Consider the following 27141-nt stretch of genomic DNA (forward strand, 5'->3'; position numbering starts at 1 on the left):
GCGGCCGCTCCCGTGTGGCGAGTGGGCGTCGGTCCAAGCCCGGCTGCAGCTGCCACGGGGAGTCCGGACGCCTCATGCCTCCGGCAACACCCGGGCAGGGCTCTCAAACCGGACCGCAGCTGGCCGTCTCCGCGCCCTGCCAAACCAGCTGTTTGAGGACCTCGCGGCCGGCCCGGTTAGAGCCGCTGGAGCCGGCCGAGCGCGCTGGAAGCCCGGCGGCCCTCAGTGCCCCGGGCGGTGCTCGGGGGCGCAGTGCCGGCGGCCGGCAGCGGAGGCGGGCCGCGCGGCGCGGCCGGGACAGCGGGGCTGCATGTCGCCGCCGGGCGGCAGCAGGATCGCCCGTGCGACGGTCGGGCGTCGCAGCGGAGGCGACGCGCGACGGAAAGAAGCCGAAGTGAAGCCGGCCCCGGGCGCGGTCCCGAAGGGCCGTCAGAAGCCGTCGGCCAAGGAGCAGGCTGAACAGAAGGTGAGTGTGGCGCTGCTGCCAACGCAGGGCCTCACCGTGACGTGCTAACCGGGGGAGAGAGACAAACCACCGGTGCCAAGAAAGGACTTACGATAATACTAACATATGACAATTAAATAGCCTTGCTAGCCGTCATCGCAACTTTAAAGGTGCAAAATAAAGGCACTCGGGCAAGTGATTGGTCACTTTGTGCGAGTCATACGTACTTGCATAAATAGGCTGCAGCTGAAATAGCCATGATTCTGGTCTGGTACATTTCGGCCTCCAGCGTGCCTTAAACTGTGAATCGGACTTTAATTCAACATGCATTGGAAGCGCATGATTGGCAGCGTCCGCTTAATGCATCATTCAGTGACTGCATTTTTCGGACGTCTGCAATATCGATATAAAACTGCTACTGACACCCCGCGGCGGGACAGGCCAGCCGCATGTTGCCATCGCCTTGCCAATACGACCTCCCAGCCGGCGGGAAGGCCACGTGGTTACAACGTCTGCACCCGGCACTTAATAGCCCGAGGATATGAACAGGCAAAGGCATTATGCCGGTGCTCTGGGTGGCATGCCAGGTACGGCGGGCGGAACTATTTCAGACACGCATGTTTGAACTCAGCAGGCATTGTGGACTTCAGCACGGACAAATTATGTATTAATAGGAGTGCCCACATTTGTATGAGGTTGTGAACTGAAATCGACATCTTGAAGATCATTCGGCGCAGTTCACAGGCCCGCCCTTCTTAAGACCTAAACCTCTCTAGTTTTTAGCTACACGCGGCGAAGATCTTGAGACTATTTGAAGGTTACACAGACATCCATTACGCCACAATAATGTCATTCAAATCCGACTATTCCGCTGCCTATGCGGCATTTGAGGTCAAGAGGCAACGTAGTTGTCGAGCCGTCAGTTGGCTTGTACCAATGTTGTGCGAGCTACGCAATATTCCAACACTGTAGTTAGGTTATTTCGATGAAAGCCCTTTCGATCAGTTATGTTCATTTCAGAGCTACGGGATAAAGGAGACTGGATAACGGGGAGAGGGGGAGCGGGACTATATGCGCCTGGGGGCCAGTCAAGCTTCAGCCCGCGCCAGGACTCCTCTGCGGAGTGTGCGCCGGGCGCCTGGTCGGTGTCCCCCCCCCCCCCCCCCCCCAGGGGTTTCTCGGCTCACTCGTGGCTGACGCATGCCGCCTGCCCCGGGCAAGCGGGGCGTCGCTAGGATGCAGAATGTAGCAAGGAAGAGGATGGGAGAATCGGATCAATTCAGCACAAATGGTGTCTTGTTCTACATGATGCAAGAAGCGGTGTATTCTTCCTAGTTGTTACGGAAACAATGCCTGCAGTCGAATGAATTCGATTACAAGCGATTGCATTCGATGCAGGCCCTTACGGTACAGGCCCTCCATTCGATTACGAATCGAAAGTGACATCGTAAGCTCGCGCATAAATATGTAAGAACACGACGAAGTAAAGGGCCACAACACGAGTACATAATATTTGGCTCAGCGATCGCTTCCACCCCGTGCTGTCATCTCTCGGGAAATTGAAGAACGACAAGTAGATGGTGTCATAGTCACATGACGATTCATCAGAAAGTAACGTATTGACGAGCATATTTGCCAAATAAAGATTTTTGTATATTACAGTCTTCCACTGAAAAGTATACCAACGGCTATAAGTGGGCTTATTTCATCACGGCTGATGCTTGCTTCAATATATTCGAATGTAAGCATTCTCTTTAATGCTGCTTGGTGAAAAGATTTTATTCTTGCAAGAAAATGCGTTGCATGCATGTTTTTGTAGCAATATGCATGCATTGGAAACATAACAGGTTCCCCATTTTAACTAAGCAGCAGAGAAATGCCACTGAGCTCATCGTCACCAACACCATCCAAACGTCAACTAAATTGGAACTCTGCAGATGTTTCAGCTCAAAGAAAGGCATGCGAAAAAAATTATCACGGATAAGTTAACAGACCGGAGTAGTTTTTGGCAGCGGAAAATGTAATTAACAGAATACCCAGCCCAGCTCAGCCCGGCCCGAATTACCTTGACCAGTACGCTATTCAAATGACTTTATTATTGCAGTCTTGCAGCTCCATGAAGTTTTCAAAAGCAATATATTACACAATTTTTACATATGCTGCCTGCAAAATTTACCACGGCTGTAATAAATGCTGTTGCATTTTGTGCGAGCTGTGGGATTTTACAACTGTCATGCAATAATGGTATGACAGAACAGCATTGATTTCGAGAGTGGTCTGGTCCTCGTAATCAACGGCAAACCAAAGCTCTTGAGATTTTTCGATGAAGGACCACATTTCGGGCTACGCCGTAGCTCTTATGAACCAACTTTCCCCATGGTGGCATTCCACCTCTCGAGTTAAGGGCTTGTGATGTTATTAATTTGTTTATGGGCGTTCCATGTCAAAAGGTAAATATTGCCACATCTGATGATAGGAAACTATTCTAATCGTGCTATGCTGGTGAAACATAATTTGTTATCACCAGCATTGGAAGGTGCATCTGATCAACACACATATGTAACACAAATGTTATTGTGAGGCTTTGTGTAGTCAAAGCACTTAATGGCATTAGTAGTCACCAAAAGGATATTTACAAAAAATGCAACCACAATGCAATTTTCACGAGAGCAAAGCACGCCAAAAGTGCTTTGCTGTGGTGGGCCGTAGGACTGGGTCGTTTTATCGCTCAATTTCAGAGTCTGTTATCATTTAGCATAGGCTATATGATTCACTCCGTAGTCCACTCGCAGCCAGTGACAAGTTTTAGATTCGATTTAAATTTTTAAGTGTGCAAATTAACGTTCAGTGGCGACAATCACCATTAATTACCGGTCTCCTTAAGCAGTTAAATGGTAGAGTTTCACCCCCAGCCGGTAAACTGATTATCAGGACCGATGTCATTGTTTTGTTTCTCCCTCTACATACCATCGGCTGATGGTAGACAATGGAAAAACAACCAAGGTCATGTAAAAATTATTCCGGTCCCAGTATGGTGTGATCTTCACCTTGGTCTTTGGTCCCTCTTGGTTTGCAAGGCTGATTACCAAATGGAGCTAAATGCTCATCAGCACGGTACCTCTTTTTTGATGAAGTATGGACAGAAGTCTGATAGGGCTGAATATTTGACCGTTTGACTTAACAATGTATTTCAGCGGACCAAAGCCACTTGGCGTACGCAGCAAGACACGGTCTGATCCTGCAAGACACGGTCTGGTCCTCACTACTATCAAAATAAAACATGTACGCGTAATTATAAGGTTAACTTGCAACTTTATATTGCATCACAAGTAGCTAGAATATCAAGTATCAGCATCAAGCGTTTCAGTAACACTTCAAACTTCAGGTAAGGCCGCCACAATTCTGAAATGACCAATTGCGTCAACAAGCCAAAATGAGCGTACCATAAAATTCACAATGCTTATACATTACAGCAACCCTATCGCCTATGACAACATAGGTGACTATGCACACACACTGATCAACCATCTATTGTTGATCCATGGTTAAGAAATCGTTCAAAATGCGTCTGAAAGGGACCTTAGTTCCATGTTTGTATGGATTGGAACTCAAAAGGCATTTTCAAGATCATTCCCTGTGGTTCATATCTATGGGCATAAAAATATCAAAAAGTCATAACTGGCCCACATAGCTGTAATGGGCCGCTCTGGCTCGGCTTACATATTCGTAACGGTAATACATCAAGACATTAGACTTATCCTTACAACTACTGACCCCGGTTTTTCAACTGTGTTGTCTGCCCCAACCAGCTTTGCTTGCCGCTTTAACCATTGTCACCCCACCGCAACGTTCAAATGCATATGTGTGTTTGTTCATATTCCAAGGCCTTTTAGGGCCGTGTGCAGACGTGGTAATCACGTGACTAACCCGGCAGTGGATATATATATATATATATATATATATATATATATATATATATATATATATATATATATATATAGGCCCTTGCCACTCCCAGCCACTTTGTCCCTCAGGCGGTTTTTTAGACCGCGGACCTTTTTAGCCTTGCAGTCTATCTTGATGCTTCGGGTACCCGTTGCTCGATGTTTTACAAACTTTACCGTCTCACAAGCTGTCGAATAGGACGAGAAATAGTTGTGTGGCTCACTATCCCAAGCTTGATAAAAATTAATAACACTTTGATGTGCAGTAAATACTTCGGAACCAAGCATAACAATGGTACCTCTGCTCTGAGCTTTTCCGCCGTTGGTATGGACTGCTGGCTTGTTTTCCGTGGATGAAGTCAGGCGTCCAGTCGGTGCAAGAAATTTCACATTGTGGATCAAATTGAAGCCTCGGCGTTTATCACGGTAATATTCGCAGCATGTAGCACAGAGACTGCGCTCTGCCAGAATAAGGATTTATGCCGCGAACCATACGCAGCACTTACGTGACACGGCACCAAATATAAACACATTCGCCATGAACGTGAACTGATGCAAATGAGATTCGTACACAAACCATGCGGTTGTGGTCATATTTTTTATGTATTTGATAGCATAACTGTTGTATTGAATTGTGTTTAACCATATTTGTATCCTTGGCCCAACAAAGGGTGACGCAGATGCTGCTGTCTTCAACGGTGTTTAGCTATATATGTATCATGATATCCTTGTGTGCGACGAATGGTGGAGCAGATGCTATTCCAACATTATTTACTCAATGACAACCCCATGCGTAATTCTTAAATGGGATGCACATGCGCATGTCACGCACTTCTGCGTAGGGATGGGCAAGCATGCTGTACCGCAATGCAAACGTGCCATGCGGCACGGAGTAATGGCATGGTTGGCTGGTTCCATTCGCGTCCGTTAGGGATTCTTATCTGCTTTACTCGAATGTATCCGTAGCATCCTGTGATGACTGTCCATGTCACGCCCGGTTAGCGATCTATGGCCACCATTCTACCGTATTCGTAGTCTAGCTGATTGGCTTGTTACGCTAATTACTGCACTAAGAAAAAAGGCACGTTGCTGGAATGTGCCTCGGCGGGCAGGAACAATAGCAAGGTGACTCCGTAATCCTGCAAATTTGGACAATTCCTGCGAAATCGCCCAATACTTAGCGTAAACCTCTTGGCTTGAAGGGGGCTCCGCTTCACTTGCCCCTCTTGGTTACGTCCCTGTCTTGATATAAAATGCTGTGTGGGGGCTTTCGTCCGGGGACGCAGTGGGGTGTGGAGGGGGGGGGGGGGGGGGAGGAGGACAACGGCGATCAAATCCTCCAATTTTGTAAAATTCAGCTTTTAATCTATATGAGAGTTGCGTAGAAAAACGCCTCGAGAAATATCGATGTGTCCCCACCCACCGCCGGCATGTTGTGGCGGTGCATTGTCTGTTGGTGCGTGAGATGCATTCGTGTACCTTTGAGGTGGGTGCTTCCGCCTAGTTTTCGTTATCACGACTGTAACATGACACAGATATGACTAAGCTCGGGCCTAATGTTCCTTAGACAAATTCTATGCCCACAGGCATTGTGTGCGCAAAAAGGGCACGAAATCCCAGTGTTACACTCATGAAGTGTCTCCCTTGGCCGCGTGTCATTAGTTCATCAAGTGCCACCGCCCTTCTTTGAAACGACGTATTTGCGACCACTCTACTGATTTGAGCTGTGTGGCACTCCACTTTCCAGTGATGTCATCGCTCTTCCCCTAAGGCCAAATAGATAAAGTATATCACTTCTTCGAAGCTAAGGGTTTGCGATGTTCTCGCAGGCACGTAGTCAGAGTTTTCCTCAGGGGATGCCAAATGTCTGCGGACTCAAGCAAATGTGGGCGAAAAGCGGACCACTAGATTCTGGGGACGTTACAGGATTAAATCCGATGAAATCTTCCAGAATTTAGTGTAAACTTCTTAGCCTGGGAGAGGCAGGCATGACCCACGTACCGTGGCTATGTCACCGCGTGCTCGGAGTGCCGTATTGGAACAGCGGGTTTTCCTCGGATTTGCAGCCAGTTTTATTACTCTCCTTCTTTCTTTGCCCTCAAAATATCAATATCTTTGCGGTTTTCCCGCGATTTGGTGCGACCTTTTTGTGATTAGGTCACACATGAGAGGACCAGAACACTCTCTAGGAGCGGACTGGGCGGTAAGATCCTCCAATGAGGTACAAGGTGCTACCCAGGAAAATGACTTTGTCATCGACGGATATGAAATACAAACGGATGAAACGGATGACATCACTGAGATGTAGGGTTATGTGCTCTCGATATGCTCACCACACGTTTAGGTCCTTTCCACCCTAAACCACGCAGGAGCGATGTGTCAGTGTGCCACCTCACCAACAGGCTGGTTTCTATTCTCAAGATCAGGTGTGCGGACGCAACTGGAGCGCATCTCTTGCGATCCACATAGCGGTGGCCTTGGGGGACGGTGCCGCATATCTGGATCCAGGTTCACCCGGCTGCAGTGCGACAACAAATAACGTTCCCGGAATATGTAGGAAACGAAATGCAACACGTGGAAGCAAATAGGTACTAAACGGTGCTTCTACTAAGCAATAAACATGTACTGTGCCTTTTGTAAATAGATATTTCAGGCTGGAGCTGCCGCTTACCACAAACTTTTCACCTGTGTTCTTACATTTTTCCCACAACTTCCATGGCGCAAACTGCAGTTGCATACAGACGTCATACATACATGACACCAACGCACACACCATACGCAAAATAGACACACACACACACACACGCACACACACACACACACACACACACACACACACACACACACACCCACACACACACACACACACACACACACACACACACACACACTCACACACACACACACACACACACACACACACACACACACACACACACACACACACACACACACACACACACACACACACACACACACACACACACACACACACACACACACACACACACACACACACACACACACACACACACACACACACACACACACACACACACACACACAACACAAAGCTGATTGAGATCCTATTACTGATGCAACCGACGACCAGTAATAGGATCTCGTATGAAAGAGATGACTGATATATAACAGAGATGACTGATAATCTCATATAAAAAATAGAGATGACTGATGCATAAATGTTTCCGGTTGCGTCTTGAGTAATGTATTCACCGTACATGTTCAGCTCAAGACACTGAGTTATTTCCGTCTCGTTTGCGCCACTTAAGGTCTTAAGTTCGTTCGCCCTTGACTGATGCCTGTGAATATACATGTGGTTAAGGATTTGGCGGTGCTACATACATTGCCTAAACTGCTGGATAGTCGTTTGGTACCGTTATGGTTGACTTTTGCGGTACACGCACCTTCACGTATTGCTTTGCATTTTTGCGCATGGGTGTACCACCATTGAAATTGAGATGGTTGCGACCCTGGGAATTTTGAATATATTGAACTGTTTTTGTTCAGTGACAATGCAAAATGTTAGTTAAACAGAAATTGACGACGAAAATATCACAGGCGTGACTGTGACCACGCTTCTGTCCAGTGTTGGAACTTCAAGTACAATATTCAACGGATTTTGTGGTAATTGCGTTGACCAAACGCAACCATCACATGCTATTCTATTGCGTCGGCGTATGAAAAAGGGAGAGAAAAAACAGTGTTTGAGGATAAAGACTCAGCCCTTGAAATCCAATCGCAGATTTGGACTTCAGCGACTAAAATTCTAGTCGCCAAAAGTCACACGGTGGTGTGCTTCGTCTAGCCCCTTTACTGGCTACAAACGAAAACAGCATCTCACTTTGAAAATATGACGCATGATGTGGTCACAGTAGTCTTACCCTACTCCGCCATCCGAAATACCCCTGTCTGTCAGCACCATACTCCAGCTGCTTGCCCGCGGAAGCCTCTCGGCACCGTGTCTTCTGCCGTTAGTGAGCGCGGCCGGCTGAAGAGAAGGCTCCTCCCCGGCCGCGTGCGGCGGCGCCACCCCGCCGGCGGCTCGGCGGCTGGCAGCGTGCCCACGCGTGCCTCGATCGGGATCATAACACGGCAGTTGGTGGGTACCTGCCCGTAGCTAAGCAAGGCTCATGCTTAAACATTCGCAGTCGAAGACTTCAAGAGAGCGTCACAGGTAGAGATTTATATGATGACTTTTCAACCAGTCGGGAAACGTGATCTACGCTAATGATCCCCAGCGGCAGTCCTCATGCAAACGCCATGACAAACACAGAAAAGCTGATGACATCTCACAGAGCATTAGCCGCGTTAGTTGACGGCGACTTTGGCCGGGGTGGGTGGACACTACACGTGTCCCTCTTGCCGGCGTGCAGCGCTGGCCGGCGCCCGGCGGGCCGTGTCAGTGACGCGCTCTCTCCTCCATCTCTGTTCGCGGCCGCCGCCGACCGGAATGGCGTACGGTGCCAGCACGCGGCGGCGGCGCGACGCGGGGCTACTTTTAGCGGCAGGGGCCGACGACGGCGACGGCGGCGGCCGGCCACCTGTGCGTCGTGTCCGAGGCTGGGCACCAGTGACCAGCGGCCAGCGCGCGCCGCCCGCCAGCCATGGCCTCCTACAGGAGCCGATACGTGAGTGGGGACGAGCGGGCACCAGCTGCCGATGGGCGCCCCCTGCGGGCGGCTGGGTCCTCCGCCCGGCGGCGGCAGCTTGAACCTACCGTTAGGCATGGTTCAGACACCCCTCCCTTCGCAGTTGTTTGGACCGTCGTCCGCCGGTGGTTGTTGGCCTCTTATGTCATCAGAGGTTGCTCAGGTCCTCTTCCGCAGTAGTCCTCTGGGTTTTCTTTGCCCACGTGTCGTTTGAAGCGTATGTTTACCAGCCATTTGTCTCTTGGGCGTTCTTCCGTTGGCGGTCGAATGGGGTGATTATGGATGGTTGATGTCATTTTGAAGTAATTGCATACAATTTGCTGTCATGTTGTCTTTGGCTGTAAGTGCACGCCACCTATGAAAAGCTTCACCTCCACGTGTTTATTTATGCAGACGCCTTTTGCCGTTCAAATCTCTGACGTCCGACGTGCGTTATAATTGAAACGGGCATTTATTGGCCACCGGAGATATAGGGTGTGGGGAAAACGTCATGCCACTTGCTCAAAGGGAAGACAGCCCTTTGCGCACGCACGGTTTGCCATGATATCGGAATGTCAGTCGAAGAGTGGCAGCTGGGCAGCTAGCTGACTAAGGCTGGTGCATGTGGTGCAACCATGCCGCACCATGACCAACCGCTCTCCCGTCTCCGTGCATGTTCCACTCAACCGGCTATGCTTTTTGATTAGTCGAAATCAATAGATATCCCTAGTGGAATGAGCGATGTATCTTTATTATTTTAGCCATGTTTCAGACATGCCGACGAGGCAGGTTGCTAACAGAGCCAATTTATCTTTATTAATTACTGGATATCGATGTGCAAATATCACAACGAATTATATTTCGCAACGATTGATTGATATTTCTCGCTATGGTATAACCTCATTACCACGCAGGAGAGGACCACACTCATTGAACATTCACCGGTTACTCTTCAGGCTGCTCTTAATCTGAACTGCTGTCAGTGAGCACAAAATGTGAGCACAAAAAAAAATGACAAGCGTGCGGTGACTTAAAGACGACTTCATGGTCGTTGGAACGTCCTAAAGATGGAATGACTAGCCCGTTTAGAGACAGAGTTTGTCATGCATCGTCATTGGGCTAATGTTAAGCATTCATAAAAAGTGGGTGGGGCACACGCAATCCCTCCCTTTTTCCTGTACCGATGGAAAGTCATAGCACTGCGTGCAACTAACTATAACTGCTGCTATGCTGATTTCACGCGACCTTTTCATCTAATAAAGACTACCTGAAGAGCGTTTGTGATAAAGGGAGGCCCGGTGCCACCCTCAGGGATACCGATTCCTTTTCAGTGTGTGTGGGGGGGGGGGGGGAGGGGGAGGGGAGCAGCTCAGCCTGCTCAGCCTGCATCTTTGTGAGCAAAGTGGATGACATTCGGGGAGAAAGTCATTTCACGCTGTATTTTGGTGGTAGGTTTAGCATTCACTTTGCTTAACACCTCAACTGATGCCGTGAACCTACACCTCCGCTTACTTGCTCTGCCTGTGAATGGGGGGACGTTCCATCACCGGCTGTAAACGGGGGGATGTTGTGGTGTTGTTACTAGTAAATGAAGGCGTGTCTTATGACTCCATGCGAACGAAAAGGTGTGGGGCGGCCTCTGCTCTTTTTATGAATGCAGTGACGTTGAATCAACATCTGTGCCAGAGCTCCGCCCCGATAGCCCGGTTGGAGCGCATGTACTCCGGTCTCCCACCTGTAGCAGTGTGGGCTTCTCGACGTGCTTGAAGTGTTCGCTATTTGTCCCTGGCTGGGATGGTCTGCGTCCGACAGCAGTGGCCATGCACAAGGTTAGGTCAGAGGGCAGGACAAATCGTGCCGAGGATTTTGGCGTGTTCAACCTTGCCACAAAATCTCACCGGTTATCTGGAATTTTACGATCGGATGGTGGATGGAGAGACTCAACCAATATACGCTGCTTAGACCAAGCTCTGATCCCAGAAAATCAATGATTCAAAAAGTTTGAACTTAACTTAAACGAGAGAGACGTCGGATTTTCCTCTGTGGATGAAGTAACTTCTGAACACTTCAAGACACTTCACAGAGGTCTAAACATCGAAACTCAATGTAAGGAGGCATTTCTAATCACGGCCTGTGGGTGGGGCAATGACTGACTTCTGCATGTGCGCCAAATTATGTCGAAAGCCAGCCTCGTTTAATCACGGTTTGTGAAATGGACTGACATCTGAGTGCCATATGTACATGATTGAACTTATGATTATCAGCAGCGAGCGGAGGAGTATGCCAGTACGGTCTGCAAAACTGAGAGTGTCCTATCTTTTTCTGCGAATGGAGTGGCTTTCGGCCATTCTGCGAATGCAGTGGCTTTCGTCCAGTCTTTAAGTGAAAAGATTCCCGATCTCGATATTCTAACGCAAAGTCGTCTGATCACGATCTGTGCATGGAGGGAGTTCTCACGACGGTCTGTAAGCAAAATGACGCCTGATCACGGTCTGTGAGTGATTCGATGCCTGATCGCGATCTGTGAACGGATGGATGCCTGATCACGGTCTGTGAGTGATTCAATGGCTGGTCGCAATCTGTGAACGGATGGACGTCTTATCACGGTCTGTGCACGGGTGGACACATAATCATGGTCTGTGAACGGAGGGACGTCTGAAAACGGTATGCAAACAGAGCGTCACCTGATCACGACCTGTGAACGGATGGACACATAATCACAGTCTGTGAATGGAGGAACTTCGATTGTGATCTGTGGACGGAGAAACGTCTGATCATGGTCTGTGAACGGACGGACACCTAATCGTAGCCTGCGAACTGATGTAGACCTACTTACGGCCTGTGAACGAAGGGATCACTGTCCGTGGACGTAGGAGCATCTTGTCATCGTTTTTAAAAGGAATGTTTTCTGAATTGCACCGCTTCCTTGAAGAGAGACATACGTTTAATGTCTGTGCGCCTGTGCGCAGCAATGCTTCCGATCATCATTGGTGAACACGGTCGCGTCTAATTGTTGCCAGTGATGATCCTGTGACCATCTGTAAACGGAAGGATGTGAGACCAATATTTCGCAACGGGAGAGGGCTGGGGGGGGGGGGGAGAGCACGGGAAGCAACAGCCAAAAACATTTTCTAAAAGCCGAGCTTAGTGCGGCGCAAGCGCTCATTTTCATGTATATCGTCAAACAACTAAGCGTGCCGCTATTTTAAGACTTTACGTTACATTTTACGACGACAGCGAAACATCAATATTTTGACGTTAACATGCCTACCCGTAACTTTTGACCGTCAACGTTTAATCACGTACACGTTAAAACATACCATTAATTCAGTTAGGGGCGGGGGGGGGGGCACGCACCCCCGGTACCATTAGATGCAAAAGCTCTTGTGTGAGGAGAAGCATGTCTGAAATATAATTGGACTGGGGGAGGGGGGTGGGGGACAAGCCGTCTGATCATGATCTGTGCGCGGAGGAGTGACTGACTGCCCTCTGTGAACACGCTACGGCTGAGATCAGGTGTGCCCGGCCAACCTCTGTGAAACAGGTGGACATGTGGCTGCCAGTTGAGAGCGAGCGAAAGAAGATCTGATCAACAAAGATGGAACGACCGCATTTGCTGCGCGCGCATGGCGGGAGTATGTCTGCCATCCACGAAACAGGGACGTCTTTTGCCTGTTCCCCAAGCGTACGATCATTGACAGCGAGTGAGCAGGGTTTTGTTCGTCACCTGTGGACGCGCACGTGTCTGCGCGCCGGCCGTCCGACCTGCCGCCCCGCCGGAAGCGCGGCCCGGCCGGCATCTGCCCGCTTTAAGGGCGGCGCCGATAGATGGTCGGGCAGTGCGCCGCGTCGTGACCGATGGCTGACCGATTGCTTCGGACATGCGGAGGTCAGTGACCGCGCCTGGGCCTGCGGTCGGCGCCGCAGCCCGCGTGCTTGCAGCGGTCCTGCCGCGCTGCCCCGCTGACGCACCTGCCTGCTCATTTGTCTCGCGCATGAGTCGGCGGCGGCGGCGGCAGTGACACGGCGTCACGCGGCAAATATTTGGGTTTTCCGGCCGCGTCGGTGCAGATGAGGCGTCGTCGCCGTCGACGCCAGCACTCTGGAGGCGTCGGGAACCGGCGGCGGTTGGCGCGGGCGGTCGGCGCGGGCGCCGGCCGGCCAGCCGCGCGGCGCGGGCAGCTGTGGGGCAGCCCCGACCGGCTGGGGCGCACCTTGAGACGCGCGCCGTCTGGCTGCAAAACTCCGGTCCGGAAACTGACCAGGTCGTGGTCTGGTTCAGCGTTCAGATGGTCAGCTTGTTCGTTGGTCTGGTCAGTCATGTAGCCAGCTGGTGAGCTGGATGGACAGTGAGTGGTCTGACAAATTTGCATGCATTCAAAGCATCACCCTAGGTAATGCTTCGATGCATGTTATGGATGCACTTTTTGGTCGAAAGATGCACATTATTTACTGTGTGGCGATACCGGTGACGTGCAACCATTACGCCGACCAGCTGGCGTCTGAGAAGGTGAAGTTCGCTTGCGGCTTCCAATGACTAAGGGCTTGTCACATCACAACAGTCACCGGCATGCTCAGAGATAAGGGGAACGGGAAACCGTAGCCAAGGGGCTAAATTGTAATGCGCTGGTTGGATTTGTATTGCTCCAGTATCTGGGACCATGGCCAGTATTCTCTGCATATATTCACTCAATATCCTAGGGAATATGAAGCTTGGTAAATTCTTTCACGTGGTCAAAACTTAGAAACCAGTGAATTTATATCGCTTCGTTCTTGTATAAGAATGTTGAAAGCGAGCCTCAAGCTGGCCTCACCCGGCCAGGACGTTGGATGTAAGGGTTGACGAGCCCAATTTCTCACCACTTACCCCGTTTGCCTGATAAAAATAGATATCTGCCAGTGCAATTCGGGTTTAGCCAATACAAGCGGCATGCTGCCTCCTGAATCAGCATTTGCCAGTGGAATGCGTGAAGGGGTGAGAGCCCCACCCAGCGTTTCCGCTTCAAAATTGCAAAAACAATGGATGGCGCGCATCAATCGGTTGTCTCAACGGCCTGCGCCGTTCAATGGCGTGCCAAGGTATCAGTTAAACACCGTGTGCGTCACAGGCGGCGCAGTGGCATCATGCTCCTGTCGTGTACTGTACCATCCAAGGGACCGTCTATTTGATGTCTGCGGCGGCCCACACGCTGCCAGGAGTGGCCCTGCACGAGCCGGGTCAGGCGGGGAACGCGGGACGGCGGAGTGGCCGGGTATTTTGGGACAGAAGGGTGCCACTGCCGCTGACACGTGCGCCGCCGACCGGCCGCCCAGTGGTGACGTCACCGCTGGCCGCGCGCCCGGCTCGGCCCGGCCCGGCCACCGGCGCGCGCGGCGCCGATTCGGGAAAGAGGCGACGCCGCCGATAAACGCTCGAGGATGCCGCTCAAGAACGCCGGACGTCAGCGGTCTGCACACCTGATCATGCCGTCTCTGATGGGCCTGTTTCTGTTCCAGAGCACGGCCACACCCTCGAGCTACACATCCCCCTCCGCCAGAAGCTATGGCGGCTCCTCCAGTGGCACCAGAACGGCGCTGGGAACGGTTCGTCTCGGGCCGCCTGGCTGCCAGGCAGTGGTTGGCTTTCTCGTGGAGTTTTCTGCATGAAATGTTTTAAACGTGTCCAAATGTTTAGATCAGCCTGTTGGGCTGTTTCTAAGTTAAGGTAGCTCCAACTGGTTTTTACACAGCGGCTTTTTTGAAACGCGACAAATATTATCCACTCCATACCAATGACATTGGTTGCTAATGACGCGCTTTCTTTGGGTATATAGATGGGTAAAACCTCTTCTGATTATGAAAGATGGCTCCTTTGACTCGAGCATGTTGCTGACGATTACACACCCGTCCACGTGGACTCAAAATATAATGTCCCAACACCGATAGTACTGCTGATGAAGCCGGACCGCTGAGGGGATTGCCGTAGTGCGTAACTTCGCGATCACGACACCATGTACCCACGCATGATATGGCTCACTTTTCGTGGGACATCAACTCAATTCATTTGTGTCCACTCAATCCACTCAATCCTCAATCCAGTCAATGCAACTCAACCCCGCCCCACGAGGCTGCGCCTCGGCCACCCGAGCCGGGGTCCGCCCCGTCCCACGAGGCTGCGGCACGGCCACCCGAGCCTGGATCCACCCCGTCCTTCGGAGCTGCGGCACGGCCACCCGAGCCGAGATCGACCCCATCCCACGAGACTGCGGCACGGCCACCTGAGCCTGGATCCACCCCGTCCCACGAGGCCGTACCTCGGCCACCCGAGCCGAGATCGACTCCATCCCACGAGGCCGTGCCTCGGCCACCCGAACCTGGATCCACCCCGTCCCACGAGGCCGTGCCTCGGCCACCCGAGCCGGGGTCCGCCCCGTCCCACGAGACTGCGGCACGGCCACCCGAAGCTGGGTCCATCTCGTTGGCGAAATGCCAGCTGACGTTCTATGAAAGTCAGTTTAAGTCATGCGTCTGCTCTGGATCCTGCACCCAGTGCCGCTGGGTTACGCCTCCAGAACGTTTTCTCCAGACTACGGAAGCGCCATGATATTGATTCCAAGGAGCTCCCACACTACCAAGTGGTCCTGAGCGTCTGCGGAGTCCCGGAAATGTTTCAGATGAGACACCGTGGTCCTGAGCGTCTGCGGAGTCCCGGGAACGGTTCAGATGAGACACCGTGGTCCTGAGCGTCTGCGGAGTCCCGGGAACGGTTCAGATGAGACACCGTGGTCCTGAGCGTCTGCGGAGTCCCGGGAACGGTTCAGATGAGACACCGTCGTGTTGAGGTAGCTGGTCACGCGGTCCTGATTGAGATAGCTGTGGGAGCATCGTGGTCTTCGAATGGTTTGATCCCGGTTGGAATGAGTATGGGGGCATTATGATTTTCAGAGCGTTTTACCACCTCCTGCAGTTGTCAAGCCATGCAGGTTAAAGATTGTCTCAGGCGCAGCCATCGATAGTTTAAAAACGGGCTAACGGTCTGGACCAATAGCATTTATAAATGTTATCGCCTGGCTAGTAGGAGGATAAGCGTGGGGTGCCAGTGGCCGCGCTCCCTCCCCCCTCCCAAAAAAACCTCATTACCTGATGACTGCATTGCATCGGGCGTTTTCCTTATGCCATTACCAGTGCGCTTTGGCCCATTGTGAAGCCATGTAAATGGCTTGGGACATTCAGCACGCGCTTGGGTGGAGGTGAAATGACCCCCGAAGATTTTTCAAACCCCGCATACCCCCGTGCGGTGTAGCCGTACTAAACCCCGCATAACTGTGAGCAATTGAGCTGCAGATATTTTGGTATGAAAATAGGTACTTAGCTGCCACCTGTAAGGTTGCTGATTTATGGCAGGTCAAAGTCAGCCCTTGGCTGTTTACGAAAGCCATTTCTATGAAATCGTTCACTCTGATGTGGCAAAGGATCAAGCCGTGGCAAGCAATGTGGCAAATCAAGCCGAAGCCATACATCTGGCAAGTAGTTTCTTAGGCAATAAAACATTTTAATTTAATATCACAATGAATTGCAATAACATAGGGCAAGGCATGAAGGCCAGACTGAGGTCCAAGCCAACCTGATTTTTTTTTTTACTAGACAGCCTCTGCATGGAATAGTTTCTGGTAATCATTTCGAAATTGTTGATAACGGGGATCGCAACAGACGTATTTCATGATTTTTTTAAGGCCATGGTAGGTCGCTGACCCAAGATGGCGAAAGACGAGGAACATTCCCCTTAGCGTAATCCTTGACGTTGATTCAAATGCAAAAATTAAAACAGTCTCGTGGAACCTTGGATTACCATGACCTTCTAAAGGTCCAACAAGGTCACTAACCCTAAATGAACACTAGTGTTCTTTTGCTTATAACAGGTATCTAGGTTCAAGGCGGTTGCATGAGGAGGCATGGGGGCATTTTGAACACCAATCTGGAGTTTGACCTTGTTTGATTTTATTCAATTCGCGCTCGGGTGGGGGTGGGGAGTCAATTTGACCCCCCGATGGTTTTTCCAGAATGGTTTCCGAACGGTGCAGCGTAGCCGCGCCAAATTTGGCATGGCTGTAGTAAATTAAATAGCGGATCCTTTGGCATCAAATACTTAGATTTTCCTTGTAAGGTCTCTGACCTATGTCAGGTCAAAGTCAGGCCGTGGTTTCAGCGAAGGCAATTTCTAGGGAATCCTTCAATCTGATCCAACAACGGAGTGTAAGACGAAGCCATACATCTCTGAGACGTTTTATCAAGCAACACAACAGTTGAATGAGCAAAGTACATTGACCTAAGGTCAGCTATGAAGGCTACACTAAGGTCAAAACCAACCTGTTTTATGAATCTAGGGCTTGCTGTATGGGGTTGTTTCTGGTGCTCATTTCGAATTAACTGATAGCAGGAACCGCATTATGTGTCTTTCATGAACTTCTGAGAGGTCAGAATAGGTCATTGACCTAAAATGACCCAGGTCAACGTTTAGTTCTTAGAAACATACTACCTAGCGTAATCTTTGTCGCTTGTTCGAATGATTATTGTTATTCAAATTCAAACTCAGAGCAGCCTTGTACGATTTTGGGCACCATGACCTTCAAGAGGCGAAACAGGGTCACTGACCTTAAGTGAGCATGTGACCTTTTGCTTTAAAACAGTTATCTAGGTTTTAGGGGCACTTCTGAGACCAACCTGGAATTTGACTTTGTTCGGCTTTATTTGATCCTAAGGTCATCATCTAGGAACCTAAAACTTTGATCTAAGTGCGTCCCCGTACGGGTCAATATACCCTGTAAATTTGGTGTTTCTAGCACTCTTAGTTTTTGAGATCTCAGGGGTGTCAAATACACCCCCAACCCGAGCGAAGGGTATCCAGCCGGCCACCCGGGCGCGTGTCAACCCCATTGTCATGATCCATCAACCTTGAATTTTGACACAAGCGAGTTTACATACAGGCCAGCCCACTTTTAAATTAAGTGTTTCTAGCTCTCTCTTTTTAGATTCCGGGGGTCAAATAGACCCCCACCCGAGCGAGGGATATTCAACCCACCACCCGGGCGCGTGTTAACGCGCATCGAAACCCCTTGATTCCCCGAGCCTCTCAGTCCATTGTCGCGTTGTTAGTTCATTGCTGCTCGTGTTTTTGTGGGTCCGTGTTATTACAGGAGTCTGTCGGAAATTTTAGGTGTTTTGATCCCTCAGGGTACTAATGGTCACTGGACTTGTCCAGACCCTCAGATTGTGGCAGTAGATGTTTGGCTGCTTTAGTCTCGGTCGTTTCAAGTCCCGGTTGTTTCGGAGTCGTGTCGGTTGTTTCAAGGATCCCGTTCCCATGGTTCCCTCTGGCTGCCTCGAGAAGACGATAGATGGGTGTATTCGCGTGCTCTCTTTTCCGTCTGCGAGGGCCATGCTTAGCATACGGTAGCAATATTATCGCGACAAAACACGGATTATCGATGCATCATTTACGTCTTTAGGCTATTTCATCACCCGGACACTCCGTCGTTTTCTCGCAGTCCGTCGCAGCATGACCAATGATCCGCCATAGCAGGCGCGCGCGCCGGCGGCGTACGCACAGCAGTCGGTCGGCCGCCCCACATCCGCCCTCAGCTGCCAATAACGAAGCTGGCAGTCTCCGTCTCGCCCCTCCCCCTGATGACGGCAGGCCGGGGCTTATCGATCAGCGGCGGGCGGTCCACGTGTTGGCGTCACACTGACGGCGACTGTGCGGCGTTCAAACGAGCCGTCATCGGGCCGCTGGACCGCACCTCGCCAGTCACGAGCTGACGACGGGCCGCCGGACTAATCCCTGCTCCCCTGCAGAACAGCTCAGCCGGCGGCGGTGGGCATCCGATCCATCCACCAATGTCGGTTCATATGTCACCAGCGGCTAATGCTGCTGGCTACTGGGTTCATAGTTCGTAAACAGATGGGTCCCCGGGCGACGGAGATTTGTAGCTGCCGACTCGCTTACAATGAGGTCAACGTGCATGGCTATTTTAGCCTAAATTCCTGATATAAATATGCCCTTTATATACCCGGGCTCCAAGCCTGTTCACGTGGTGCCCCAAACCTTGAATCATTGTTTGTCTGGACTTTGGCTGGTTCCAAAGAACACATGCACAGCTGAGCAACCAAGCGTCCGTCGCGAGGCCATCCTAGCACGGATCCGGCGGCGCGTTACGGCAGCGGTCGTACGCGGGCGGGGGCGCGCGCCGCCACCGGCCTCGCGGCCGCGTCCGGCTTCCGGCGCCGGGCACGGCGGCGGGCCCGTCAGCTATGCGGGCCGCGGCGCGGACGGCGCCGAAAATACCCGGCGGCCGGGCGTCGGCAGCGCCGGCTCCGGTGTTCGAGCGGCGCCGGCCGCTGCCGGCTCCGTGTCGCCCTCACGTTCGTTTGAGCGCCGCAGCGGAGAGCGAGACACGGCCGGCCTCGGTCGGCGCGAACGGCTGAGGGCCGGCCTTGGTCGACGCGAACGGCTGGAAGGCCGGCCTTGGTCGACTTGAACGGATGGAAGACCGGGGTCGGTCAAAACTCAAACGGCTGGAGGGCCGGCCTTGGTCGGCGCGAACGGCTGGAGAGCCGGCCTCGGTCGGGGCGAACGGCTGGAAGACAGGCCTCGGTCAAAACTCAAACGGCTGGAGGGCCGACATCGGTCGGGGCGAGCGGCTTGAAGGCTGACCTCGGCCAACTCTAACGGCTGGAAGGCTGGCCCCGGCCAACTCTAACGGCTGGAAGGCCGTCCTCGGTGCTGAGGAACAGCGAGAGATTCCGTAGAATCTCTTATGTCCTCGGCTACGATGAGCTCTGTTGGCTCTAACTGGAAGATGCATCTTTTTACAGACAGTCAAACCCTCAAATGCATGTGGATGATATGCCCTAGGATCCCTACGCGCCGATGGTACAGCCATTAACATTCTCAAAAACTAGTACCTGTACCGTCTTGAGCCTATAGTTTCGTGGGATGTGACCAAGCGAACTGACTTAGACAACAGACGGAAGCTTATCCTCATGAAAAGGACCTTTAAAGGGGGTTTCAAGTGTCCGGAACTTCTCCGACCGACAAAGATGCCATGCTTCCTTAAGCACGCGTGACGCTGGCTGTGGACCTCCATGAATGGAATGGAATGAGATGCATGAATGGAATGAGTTTGGATCGTGAGACATGAACATGACACTGTTCAGCCATGTGTTATGCATGCAGCCTGCCACTGCGGATACAAAACGTTTATTCTGCAGGATCTGAGCGTTTCAGCCATAGTCACTGGACCAAACAGCACTAGCACCTCGACTTCGCGGCATCTGACCACTGACCTGCCGATCCACAAGACGTTCGCGTAGATTATCCACTCATGACGTTCGCAGGCTAGCTCGCGACACGTAATGCTCCGACTCGTGTGTGTGTGTGTGTGTGTGTGTGTGTGTGTGTGTGTGTGTGTGTGTGTGTGTGTGTGTGTGTGTGTGTGTGTGTGTGTGTGTGTGTGTGTGTGTGTGTGTGCATGTGTGTGTGCGTGCGTGTGTGCGTGCGTGTGACGTTCGTCTCACGACCGCGGCCCGCTGTCTTACAGGGCTACGGCTCCAGCTTCCGGTCGAGATATGACCCCAGCGTGACGTCATCATCCGCGGCCCGGACCCCGTCGGCGGCCAGAAACAGGTGTGACAGATGGTGGTGGGGCTGCCATCCTGCTATAATCGGCCCGGGTTGTGTTCTGTCATCGCGCCTTCATGTGTCGCGCGGCAGCTGAGGACGCGCCATAAAAGAATACCGTTTCTCCGTGTTCTTTTTCCGATCGCTTCGCAAGGATATCGCGGCAGGTTTCTCGCTGTTCAATGCGGTGCGTTGTAGAACTCTGCAACTTTTTTAGAACTGGGGATGCTGCTAAACAGAGCGGAGTGCTCCTTATGCAACGTGCGTCGCGCATTTAGAGGTTCAATCATTACTGAGTAGTGGTGGTGAGCTCGACCACCTCATGAAATAATGAGTTACCGCGGCCTGGCTCTCTGTATGAGCCGATAAATTCTTGCTGTCCGTCAGGCGTCACCAATGATGGGACGCTATTCGGCGTTCAAGCCGCACCCTTCCTTCGTCATATGACATGTCCGTCAGAAGGTGGATGCCATCCGCCTTCTGACATGTCCGTCAGAGGGCCTTCCGCCTTCTGTCACCCGCCTTCTGACAGGCTACAGTTCACATGCTCCGTACGGCCGCCGCTGCGGTCCAGACGCAGCAGCGCGACGCCGCTTCCACACCCGTAGGGGGTGTTTCACGCCGCGCCCTGCGCACTTAAAACTCCGCGACCTTCTCCAGTTGGCTGAGGGCTCTGGGGTTTGCGCTGTTGACCTCAGTCCTGAGGTCTATAGCACAAGCAACTCTCGTCTATATAGCACCGTGTCGCACCGCGCCCTGCGCACTGCAAAGCCCGCGACCTTCTTCAGTTGGCTGAAGGCTCTGGGGCTTGTCCTATTGACCTCAGGCCTGAGGCGACCGCAGAGGGAGAATCTGAAAGGGCCACGTCGGGCAAGTACCGAGCCGGCTGCTCGTGCTTGTGCACAGCAGCGTAGGCCCCAGCTGCTTGTGGTAAACCATGCAGTGTATCTTGCACTGTGTAACGGGGCTTCGGCAATAACCATTCAATAGACCAATCAAGGCTTTTCAATGGACCAAACTCGGTAGTTTTGACTGCTGACTTGCTCGTCGAAGTGAAAACTGGCCTCATAGCTGAGCAAGTCTTGATGCAAAAAATGCGGAATCAGTCTCCCACTGCGTGTCGTAGACAGATGCTTTATATGGGAGCCATTTCCTGTCGCTCCTGGCCAGTCCCTGCGATCCGTGCTCTTGGTGTTGCCGGCTCTTGACCCAACCGCCGCAAGGACTTGCTGAAGATGTGCAGTCGAGCCTCTGCGATCTGCTGCGCGTTGTGGGACGTCTGCTTGTGCTTTTCTCCCCGCTTTCTTTTTTTTTGTCGTTTTCGATGACCACGGCGCCAAACACCCACTTTTGTGCTGGGATCAGAATTGTGCTACTGGACGATTTTCGGGTCTTCAAGTGCAGCCAGGACTTCTGTTACATCACCACAGTGAATGCTGGTGTGGCGGGGGAGCCGACCTGTTCTTGCTTTACCTCTGTCCTGTGCGGTTGCATGGCCGCGTGCGAGTTATGTCAAGTGAGTTATCTATTAATACCAAATAAGACGGAACTTAGTAGGTTCTGGGATCTCGATGCCTAACAAAATAGCGCTAAGCTGCTTCTGGTATCTTGATTCCAAACAAAATATCACTAAGCTGCTTCTGGTATCTTGATTCCAAACAAAATATCACTAAGCTGCTTCTGGTATCTTGATTCCAAACAAAACAGCACTAAGCTGCTTCTGGTATCCCGGTCCCTTGACTGCAGCTCAGGAACAATGACTGCTCTCCGTGGTTTGGCCTCTGCGCCGTCGATGCAGATTCCTGACCTGTAGTCTCCGTGCGGCCGCTGTGTACCCCTGACCTGTAGTCTCCGTGCGGCCGCTGCGTACTCCTGACCTGTAGTCTCCGTGCGGCCGCTGTGTACTCCTGACCTGTAGTCTCCGTGCGGCCGCTGTGTACTCCTGACCTGTAGTCTCCGTGCGGCCGCTGTGTACTCCTGACCTGTAGTCTCTGCACCGTGGCTGACGATCCCTGACCTGTAGTCTCTGTGTCACCGCTGTGTACCCCTGACCTGTAGTCTCTGTGCCGCAGCTGTGTATCTCTTACCTGAAGTCTCCGTGCCACTGCTGTGTACCCCTGACCTGAAGTCTCCGTGCCACCGCAGCGTACCCCTGACCTGTAGTCTCTGTGTCACCGCTGTGTACCCCTGACCTGTAGTCTCTGTGCCGCAGCTGTGTATCTCTTACCTGAAGTCTCCGTGCCACTGCTGTGTACCCCTGACCTGAAGTCTCCGTGCCACCGCAGCGTACCCCTGACCTGAAGTCTCCGTGCCACCGCTGTGTACCCCTGACCTGTAGTCTCCGTGCCACCGCTGTGTACCCCGACCTGTAGTCTCTGCGTCGCCGCTGTGCACCCCTGACCTGAAGTCTCCGTGCCACCGCTGTGCATCCCTGACCTGTACTTGCACGTGCTCCGTCCGGGCTCCTCTAATGCGCTGGCCCCGGATTCTCGGGCAGGTCGCAGTCTCGAGACCGGTTCGGCGGCGGCCTGTCGAGCGAGCCGTCCCGGACCGCCGGCGCCGACTCGACCCGAGTCTCTCGCGGCGAGACCGACCCGGGCGGCGCCTCCGATCGCTTCGGCTCCCGCCTCGCCGCCTCCTCCGGCTCCGGCTACCAGAGCCGCTTCGGCTCGCGCCACGACCTCGCAAGGGAGGAGGCCAAACCGAATGCCGCGGCCGGCCGGGGTGGCGACGGTGGCGACGCCGGCAACGCCAGTCGACCTGGACGAGCCGGTGGCGGCGCCGGTACGGAGGGGAGTGAGCGCTGGAGCAGGCTGGGCGTGACCAGGAACCCGCCGCCGGCCTTGGCGGCGCGCGCAGCGTACCTGAAGGCGATCGGCAGGGAACCGGAGCGCGAGCCTTACCAGAAGAAGGCCTCGGATGGGCCACAGCGGGCGGCACCGGCAGCGGCCGGCTCGGACGCGTCTCGTCCAAGCCGGCCGACCTCGCTGCTGACGGGAGTGTCCGCGGCGGGCACGAGGTCAGCCGCCGCCAGTCAGGTCAGGCCGCCGGTCACGCCCCAGGTCAGGTCACCGTTGTCGCCTCAAGGCAGGTCGCCGACGTCGCCCCAGGCCAGGCCGGCAGTGGCGCCGCAGATGCGAGCGTCGGTCGCGCCTCAGGTCACTTCGCCGATATCCCGGGCGGCATCCAGACCTGTGGGCTCCGTCCTCCCGCCCCCGTCCGCCCCGACCAAGCCCCCGCCCGCCGCTCCCGCCCGCCGGTCGTCCTCCTCGTCCTCCGTGTCGTCCTCCGAGGAGTCCAGCTCAGAGGAGTCGGAGGAGTCCCCAAAGCCGGCGGCGGCCGCCGAGCCTGCGGCGGCGCCGGAGGCGGCCGGCCAGCCGGCGCAGCGGCCGCTCCGCTTCCTCACCAGCGGCTACTCGCCCGGCTACGCCAAGATGGCGGCCAAGACGAACGTGTCGCTGCCTCCGCCTGCCGACTTCGACTTCGAGTCGCACAAGAAGTACCTCGTCCGCGAGAAACCGACCGCAGTGTACGCCATGTCGCCAGAGACTGCCGCCGACCTGGAGAGAGCTCGGACCAAACGCGAGGAGGCGACGGACGTGGACGCGACGCGGACGGCGGCGGCAGAACCAAAGCAGCAGGTCTACGTGTCGACGATCCAGGCGGCTAGCTCGCAGGGCAAAATTCCGAAGTCGCCACTGGAGGGCCTGGACCGGTTGCTGGTGACGGCGCCCAAACCGTACCAGCAACCGGCCAGGGTGGGCGGCGGCGCTGGCAGCCGGCCGGCGTCACCCACCGACGCTCGGCGCGCTTCCGTGCCGTCCTCGCCGCTGCCGCCGCGTCCGCGCAACAAACAGTTCCGCAAGTCAGCCATGAACATGTGCGGTGACGGTGGCGAAGCGGCGGCGACGGCGGTTGGGCAGAGGAGCTCCGCACGCGGAGCGCGTGCCGTGAGTCGGAGCTCCTCTGGTGGCAGTCGGCGGGGCAGCGAGCAGAGCGACGGCGAGCCGGCGGTGGGCGGCCGCGCGCCGCTGTCCCGCGGCCCCAGCGGCTGCCGTCTGAGCCGCGGCCCGAGCGCGGCCGGCGTGGGCCGGCCGGGCGCCGCCCCGCAGCGTCCGCCGTCCCCGTCGCTCAGCCACGCCGCAGCGCGCTGGCCTCGCGCCGCGGCGCGATTCCAGCAGCAGCGGCAGTGGCACGCGCGCCACGGGCAGCAGCAGCACGGACGAGTCACGCGGCGCCGCGGCCGCCCGAAGTCCGCACTCGAGGCGGGGTGGGGCCTCGGGCAGCGACAGCTCCAGCCGACAGGACCGGGCGCCGTCCCGAGTGCCGTCTCGGGCGTCAGCGAGCGGCGGCCCGGCTCGCAGTGAGTCGGCGCGCCGACAGGAGCTTCTCTCGGTCAGGAGCGGTGGCTCGCGGCACGCGCTCTCCAGGGAATCGTCGCGTCGCAGCGTGGCTCGCGCGTCGTCCTCCAGCTCTTCCAGCGAGTCGGACACCGCGCTTACCTCGTCCACGTCCGTCAACCGGCGCCTCAGAAAGAAGCGATCCTCCAACGACGTCAGGAGGTCGAAAGAGGACCTGGGGAGGCCGGCACGGGGTACGGGATCGGACAGCCGTCCGCAGGTCTCGGCGGAGGCGCCGGTCGACAGGAGGGCGTCGCCGCTCAGCTCTCGTGATGGACCCAGCTCAGGCAGGTCGTCGCAGGCGGAGGAGGGCTCCTTCTGGACGTTCGAGGCCAGTCCGGCTGAGCGCAGGACGGCGCCGCTGTACCCGATCAGGAGGTTTGATTCCGAACCGAAACCGTGGTGGGCGGAGAGCGGCGACGAAAACAAGGAAGTCCCACTGCCCAGCCCCACAGAACAGAGCGCCACGCAGCAGAACGGCCACGGTCGGACCAGCGGTGGCGAACTGACGTCGCCTAATGACCGTCTCGGCGGCGAGCCGCTCCCGGGCGCGGCGCCGGATCGGCCGCCGGCGTTCGTGCCGCGTCCCTGCGACTCCAGCTCGTCCGTCTGGTGGGACGTGGACGAGAACAAGTTCAACGAGTCTGCGCCACAGCACGCCGAGCCGCCACAGGACGAACCCGAGCTCGAGGCGCGCTTTCAGGCGTTCCCCGTGCGGCGCAACCTGTCGGAGCCGCGCGCCTGGTGGGAGGACGCCATCGAGGAGCAGCCAAAGTCGCCGCCGCCGCGGGTGGTCAGTCCGGTCCGCTTCAGAACAGCGCGTGAGATGCTGGGCCTCTACGACGAGGACGACGACGAAGACACCAGCACTGATTCTCCGCCGGTGGGCGAGCGGGCCGCCGGCTCGTCCGCCGCTGCGCCCGGCCCGTCGACGTCGGTCAGCTCGTCCACGGAGACGGAGAGCTCGAGCTCCGAGTCGGGCTCGTCCGTGCACCAGGAAGTGGGTTCGGAGGAGAGCAGCGACGAGGCGGCGGCCGGCGACGGCGCCGCCGGCTCCGACCCCCGCCTCCGCTTCTCGCCGTCGATGGTGCGCTCCGCCGCCAGCGACGACGAGCCCGGCTCGTCGCCGGGCTCGTCCGCGGCCGCGGCGCTCGGTGACGCCGTGCTGGCGTCCGACTTCGTGTTCCAGCCATGCCAGCGCGACTCCGGCTACGGCACCGGCGAGCGCGGCTCGCCCGACCGCGTCAGCTTCATCGGTCAGTGTCAGGACATTGACGCGCTGCTGCGCGGCGAGGCGCGGCCAGACTCGTTCGAGGAGTTTGAGCGGACGCTGGCCGGCAGCGAGGCGGTCGAGGAGCCAAGCTCGGCCGGCGGCCCGGCGCACAGCGAGGAGGAGCGGCTCGCGGCCAAACGTAACCTCTCCCTCTTCATCGGTGAGTGTCAGATGGTGGCTTTTCCGGGCCTGCATCTCTTTGCCTTATTGCTACCTTTACAATATAGGCCTGGATTCGGAAGTCCATTGTAGAGCGAAAATAGTGTGGTTTTAAGGAAAAGTAATCCTGTTTACTGCCATGCTGGCGGTTGGCATTGCAACAAAACCACCAAAAGTTGACATAGCATGTCGATGTGGCGTGAGGAAGCCAGCAACAAGCAATAAATGATGGTGGTGGTAGGGTATTCGGGCGAAAATGCTCGTTGGCATTTCCTCCAATGCTGTATGATCATAACCCTGTATGTTTACCGACGGTGGGAGGAGTGTGTGCCTCCAAGCTTACCTGTTTTTTGAGCCCGTCACTCGAGAGAAGCCTGCCGTCATCGCACCAACCGCTACCACCAGACGTTTGCTGTGGCCATGCCATAAAACCCGGTTTCAGTTGCGTAACGCTAGCGCTGCTAACGTTTTTGTCGCTGCGACGTCTCCGCATCCTGTAACTGAATACCACTGTTCGTGTTGCGTATGTTGATACCCGCGGGCGAAACGAACACCTTCAGCGTGGCAGGGTCACCGCAGTGTTTTCGTCGTGCCTGATACCCAGCCTAGCCGTGG

At 54.5% G+C, this 27141-nt stretch overlaps 1 protein-coding gene across 1 annotated transcript; it reads left to right on the top strand.

The window, feature by feature from the left end:
• The first annotated feature begins 310 nt into the window (after nucleotides 1–310).
• LOC119089983 (treacle protein) lies at nucleotides 311–26976 on the top strand. The gene is made up of 8 exons (XM_037212783.1): nucleotides 311–466; nucleotides 14535–14621; nucleotides 20615–20700; nucleotides 23192–24707; nucleotides 25078–25472; nucleotides 25695–26181; nucleotides 26284–26527; nucleotides 26969–26976. Exons 1-8 carry the CDS (start codon nucleotides 311–313, stop codon nucleotides 26974–26976), a joined length of 2979 nt encoding a protein of 992 aa, XP_037068678.1.
• The last annotated feature ends 165 nt before the right edge of the window (nucleotides 26977–27141 follow it).

This window comes from Pollicipes pollicipes, unplaced genomic scaffold (assembly GCF_011947565.3).
Source record: "Pollicipes pollicipes isolate AB1234 unplaced genomic scaffold, Ppol_2.1 Scaffold_3087;HRSCAF=3621_pilon_pilon_pilon, whole genome shotgun sequence".
Taxonomy (NCBI): Eukaryota; Metazoa; Arthropoda; class Thecostraca; order Pollicipedomorpha; family Pollicipedidae; genus Pollicipes; species Pollicipes pollicipes.